The sequence below is a fragment of the Limulus polyphemus genome, unplaced genomic scaffold, assembly GCF_000517525.1.
Source record: "Limulus polyphemus unplaced genomic scaffold, Limulus_polyphemus-2.1.2 Scaffold78, whole genome shotgun sequence".
Classification (NCBI taxonomy): Eukaryota; Metazoa; Arthropoda; class Merostomata; order Xiphosura; family Limulidae; genus Limulus; species Limulus polyphemus.
Genome location: NW_013665688.1, coordinates 51,993 through 58,449, shown reverse-complemented (window position 1 = coordinate 58,449; position 6,457 = coordinate 51,993). Strand labels below are relative to the sequence as shown.

Genomic DNA, 6,457 nt, shown 5'->3' with positions numbered 1-6,457 from the left:
CCCAGAGTTACATATTCTGAAAAGCACGCACTTAACATTAACTCTTACCTTTCTATCTTCAAGGAGGTTTATATATGGCATCACGGACAAAGCATCACTAGCTTTCCCTGTTAAAAGTTTCTCTACGCACTACACAAAAGAAATTTGTTTTTTCGAACACATGTTCAGGAAAAGAAAACTGTTATTATATTTAGGTTTGATATGAAATAAGAATACTTCTTTGTGTAGTATTAACAAAACAACCCGACTCCCACTATAAGCTTCTCAAATTCTGTGTAGAATCCACAAAGTATTTCACTACTGATGTCCAGAAATCAATGTTCATAACATAGTTCTTCTGTTTTAGAGAAGTCACCATGATATTGACACGAAAATAAATTTTGAGGATAAACACCTATTTCTTTTCATTCAGAACACACAAAATTAATCATTCCATTTGAACGTGAACTTTGAAAATCAACACACAGATTGAAGTTCGGTATTATAAATAATGTAGTTGCTAGGTAAAGCCCCTAGTTATATGTAGAATAAGGTGATACCGTACATTATCTCGTAAAGCCCCCAGTTATATGTAGAATAAGGTGATACCGTACATTATTTCGTAAAACCCCCAGTTATATGTAGAATAAGGTGATACCGTACATTATCTCGTAAAGCTCCCAGCTATATGTAGAATAAGGTGATACCACAAATTATCTCGTAAAGCCCCCAGTTATATGTAGAATAAGGTGATACCATAAATTATCTCGTAAACCCCCAGTTATATGTAGAATAAGGTGATACCGTACATTATCTCGTAAAGCCCCCAGTTATATGTAGAATAAGGTAATACCATAAATTATCTCGTAAAGCCCCCAGTTATATGTAGAATAAGGTGATACCATAAATTATCTCCTAAAGCCCCCAGTTATATGTAGAATAAGGTGATACCACAAATTATCTCGTAAAGCCCCAGTTATATGTAGAATAAGGTGATACCATAAATTATCTCGTAAAGCCCCCAGTTATATGTAGAATAAGGTGATACCATAAATTATCTCGTAAAGCCCCCAGTTATATGTAGAATAAGGTAATACTATAAACTATCTCCTAAAGCCCCCAGTTATATGTAGAATAAGGTAATACTATAAACTATCTCCTAAAGCCACCAGTTATGTGTAGAATAAGGTAATACTATAAATTATCTCCTAAAGCCACCAGTTATATTTAGAATAAGGTGATACCATACAATATCTCCTAAAGCCACCAGTTATATGTAGAATAAGGTGATACCATACAATATCTCCTAAAGCCCCCAGTTATATGTAGAATAAGGTGATACCATAAACTATCTCATTTTTAACTCACACATTAGTATCAGATATTAATGTACATAATGTAGTTTGTTTCACTAGTTAACTGTATTCTAATTATTGAATCAAAAAGTTAGAGTATCATTCTCATATTACAAAAAGCTTACTTATTAAATTACTGTTGGGTTAATAAAACTGTGTCCTGAATAAATCGACGATTTTCTTGGAAAAAAAATTGGTGAGCAAATAAACAACAGTCAGTCAGTTTCCTTTAGATAAGTTCATGCTTATTAATCAGTCGATCGTACAATTAGTTTACACATTCCATAAGCATGTTAATTATTTTAGAAGCTTACTAATTTGTTTGTATAATTCAGCCATATAATCTTCTTTACTAGTATATTTCTTTGAAAAATGAAATGAAAATCAACTTGGAGAAACACTCACTACTATACAAACGCGGACCTCATTCAAATCCTCACTTCAGAGATAAACCTGCACTAAACCACCAGACCGTTCGAGTTAACAATGATGCTAGGTTACTGTTCTAATTTACACTAACTGCTCATAGTAGGGGTTAGTGTCTTTATGGATGTAAAAGTATACCATAATGTATAACAGTATGAAAAACACAATGTACAAATGAAACGCAGGGAAGAGTGACAGTGTTTATGAATGATGGTAAAATGCTTGACTGATTCAATAAGCCCAGAAAACAACTTAAAAAGACAATCAATTACAACCTTCACAGCGCGCAAACAATAAATCCTCTGGTGCAGAAACGTAATTTTTTTTTATTTTTTGTCATCATTATATCAAGAAGTATAGAACAGATGGACGTGTACAGCACAGAGGAAGTGGGTTGGGAACGGAAGACGGAAGAAGGTCCGCGCCATTCTCTAGTCTATAGTCGTTCATTTAATATGGGTCGTGCTTAGAACACGTACGTCCCTCTAGGTGGTTGTCAGTTAAGTATCACTTACTTTTACTTAGTAAGTCATTTGGTAGCCGCCTTTGAAAATAATTCCAAAGGCTGTAGATGCCTCGCTTATTTCTTCATAAACAACACAAACAACCACGAAAATGTAAATCGGTAATAGCCAATCAAAACATTAATCACAAAAACAAAATGAAAAATAAGTTAAAATTCCATTTGTGCACATCCGATTTTTCTCGCACTGTTTACTCAAATAATGGAAAATAATTTCGATAGAGGTAAAATTAACAATGAGTGTCTTCACTTCAAACTGTAGACGTTCTAGCTTTTCCTATTCCATTACAAAACATAATATACAAGAAAAATACAGATCACGCATTTCGTTTAAAAATTCTACTCTGTAATAAGCAACATAGTCTCTCCTGTATGAACAATTACGGGTCTAGTCTTGTGTCTGATTTCTAAGCGAGTGTAGAAATTTTTTTATCTTACTACCTTATAGTATATTTATAACTACCTGTAGTTTGACAAAACGTCAATTTTTTTATCTTACTACCTTATAGTATATTTATAAATACCTGTAGTTTGACAAAACGTCAAGTATTGGTAAATCGTTTCATTCATTTAGTTGTTAACTTTAGCATTTTCATCATGTTAGGTCAATAATGTTATGAATAATTTGAAGACTGAAACAGTCGCACAAATAAGCTGTAATAACATAAAGCCAAAAACTTAAATACACCTACATTTGTTAAAATTATATTACTCTACTTTATGTAAACCTACTTGTATTGGATTCAATAAATTCGGACATTAGTCATGCTACAAAATATACTTCAAAATGTAATTTTTATCATCTTAATTGATTTTATAGTTGTTTCATATACAGTTTGTATTAGCAAACGATATTCTATTAACCTTCCACTGGGTTAATTCTAACTTTCAATTGGTCTGACATTTCGTGTACTTCATAAACTTTTAAATTATGTTAAGGCATAAATAATTAATCTGACAATAGGGCACAAAAAAATATGGACTTACCCTTTGACGAAAGCTTTCTGAGCGACCGATCGCTGTGCCTTTCTTGCCACTGAAACGAGGAAACATCGTATTTAGCAAAATTCCGTTCAAAAACCATGGCCAAGGCAGATTAAATCCAACGAGCTCGAACTACGAAGCCCGCCGTGCTACAGCCCTGGTGCATAGATAACTTCTACACACACAATACATGTAAGCAAGTTGCCGCCACTGTTTATGCCGGCAGCAAGTTGGTTAATAGCATCAACAGATCTAACAGGAAGCCTCGTATTGGAGCTTATAAAACATGTAAACCTTCAGCGCTGACTCAACTACGTAGCCATTGTGCCAAAGGCTTCACCCGACTGGCCAGTAAAGAAAATGAGTCAATGCAACAGACGTGTGTGTTTGTGCGTATACACTTCAGTAACAGCTCTCACAAGAGAAAGAAGCGCGATAGTGTGGGCAGACGGAGGAGTTGGTGTGAATGAGAAGAGTTACAGGACCTTAGCTTCTCAAGTGGCTAGTTTCATCAGCAGAAATCCAGATATGTTTATAAAACACTACATATCCTAAAATATGGCAGCCATAATTTTTCTCTATTATACCATGCTAAAATTTCGCCAACCTTACTGCAGGAAAAAAACACAAAACGAAATGCTTCACATTCTATCGATCAGAACAAATCGCGCTATTTTACATCACTGTCAAACAGCTCAGTGTTACTGACCAATAGCGCCATCTATCGTGCATTACCAAATATACACAATTCAATCTTGAGAATGATCGAGTAAAAAAACTGTACCTCATACATCTCCCAGAAAAGTAAGGTGTGTTGTTTTATGATATATTTTTACTCATTTCCAGTCATATGGCCATCAGAATTAATTATGAAGGCACAAGACGTGAAACTGTACGCAACTGACTAGAAATGTTCCAAAGCTATCAAATAATAAATACACATCATATAGAAAAGCAATTGTATACGAGATTTCATTAGTCTCGTGTAATTGGTGGATAAATATGTACATATATTTAATTTGGATATTACTTAAACACAGAACGGAAAGCAAACTTCATACAAAACAAAAGGTATTATAAGGAATACACAGTGCTTTTTTAGTGCGAAATGGCATAAATGGTTATTTGTACTATGTCAGCTGCAGGGATCCAGCTTTGAATACTACCGTTATAAGCACTCAAGCTTACTGTTTAGCCATAAGAGGCCACGGCATTATATGAAATATATTATGTTTAAAAAACACACTGAATTTTTGATAAAATTCAATTCAAAGAAAAACTACAAAATATAATATAACTAAAACACTTGGACAATGTATTCATTTTACCTAAGCGTTCCCACCAAGTTAGGGAACAGTTTCCCTAGGTTTTAAAGTTTAAATGATTGCTTGTTCTAGCGGAAAGACATATCTACGCTCTGTCCACCACAGGGAATCAAACCAAGGATTTTAGCGTTGTAAATCCGTAAACTGACCCATTTAGGGACTTAAAGTTCAATAATGTTTCAGTGTGGGAAACAAGTAAAACAAAAGTAATACGGTTCTGAAAATGTGTTTGTTTGACATTCGCTCGTGCATTTCAGTGTATAACATTACAATCGTATGTATGAAATATCTGTAACAACGAGGGTACCCAACTGATTAATCAATGCGTTTTAATCATTATCAATTTTTGTTTTTAGACACCGCGTTCTCGTAGTTAGATCGGTATATTAACTACATGAGTTCAGTATAGGTATCTTTGGTAAAATATGATTTAGTTTGCTTGTGTGTTTGTTGTTAAGCATAAAGCTACACTATGGTTATCAGTGCTCTGCCCACCACGGAAATGGAAATCCGATTTCTATAGTTACAAGCCCTTAGACTTACCACTGGGATACCAAGGGGCAACATTTGACTTGGACAGTATGTGGTAACCTAAATAATGTGATATATTCCTCACTTACTCTCATTGAAATTCAAGGGCAGTTGAGCTAAACATAAAACACATTTTTTCTTTTCTTTTTTAAATGAAGGCCTAACGTTTCGAGAGTTTACCAGCCCTCATCGTCAGGAGTACGCCAATGCTGTGTTACACTGCTTAAATAAGCTAGTCACATCAACAACGAAACAACTTAAGAAATATCAGGTATGGAAAGATAAAGGTGTAAATTGATTCGTTCCTCACTGTATGATAATTTTGAATAATAGTCTGTTTTTAAGCGGAATGGAAATAGCCTGTCAATTAATATGATAGAGATTAATATTTGCGTGTTCTGCCAAAGCTGGGAGCAGTAAGGCCAGGACTTATTGTTTTGTGTTCATCTTGTCGACTTTTTAAAGTTCTGGAAATTTAACCTATTTTCACAATTAATACAAGAAGTACAATAAACAATTTTATTTGAACATTCTTTAGAAATTTTATCTTTGAGGGGTTATAAAATGTTTTTAAAGTCTTAAAGATGTTTGTGGGCTGCTTGGAAACAAGATTTAAGTAAAATACAACCAAGAGGTTCTGATACGCCGGCTAACACTAACAAACACACAAAAAACTGAGGCTTTCAGAAAACATTTACAAAACAGTTTTAAAACACCAAACAAACCTACAATGAATACGAGTTTTCTCAATAAAGTTGAAAATTTCATAAACAAAAATAAATCTATTTAACTCTCTTCCCAGTTACATCACCCGTTGTACATGTAGAGAATACGGACGAACATGATACCTTAAACACCTGCTCACTAAATAAACCACGTTATCCGAAACATAACATGCTATTAAAAAGCTCAAATACAAGGCACCAGAACAAGATGGTATAATATATACTAATGAAAAATGGTTTCTTGTAACTGCACGAGCATCTCGCAACAACCTTTAACCTGTCACTGAAATCTGGATACATATTAACGCTTGAAGGAGGGAAAGCCAGCAAATACCTGATAACTACAGACCTATCAGTATAACAGCTCCACTGAAAAATTCATTAGCAAAAAAATGACTAACGTATTTAGAACTTTCATCCAAATAACCAGAAACATAAAATGGTTTTCGAAAAAAACAAAAAAAAAAACAGACAAACCACAGATCACTAAATCTGATTATCAGAAACGGTAATTAATACTTTTATTCGGAAGGAAAACACTGTCGCCTGTTTACTGGAAGACAAGCTTCCATTATTTTACAAGTAAAAACAAACTTCTTTTGTGTAGTG

The 6,457-nt window shown here is 34.0% G+C and overlaps 1 protein-coding gene across 1 annotated transcript in view; it reads right to left on the bottom strand.

Moving 5' to 3' along the window:
- The window catches only part of LOC106467286 (rho guanine nucleotide exchange factor 11-like), a 164,225-nt gene that overhangs the window by 109,182 nt on the left and 48,586 nt on the right, over positions 1–6,457 (bottom strand). The window contains exon 9 of the mRNA XM_013927625.2: positions 3,271–3,319. Within this exon, the coding sequence (XP_013783079.1) occupies positions 3,271–3,319 (49 nt within the window). The remainder of the gene's footprint in view (positions 1–3,270; positions 3,320–6,457) is intronic.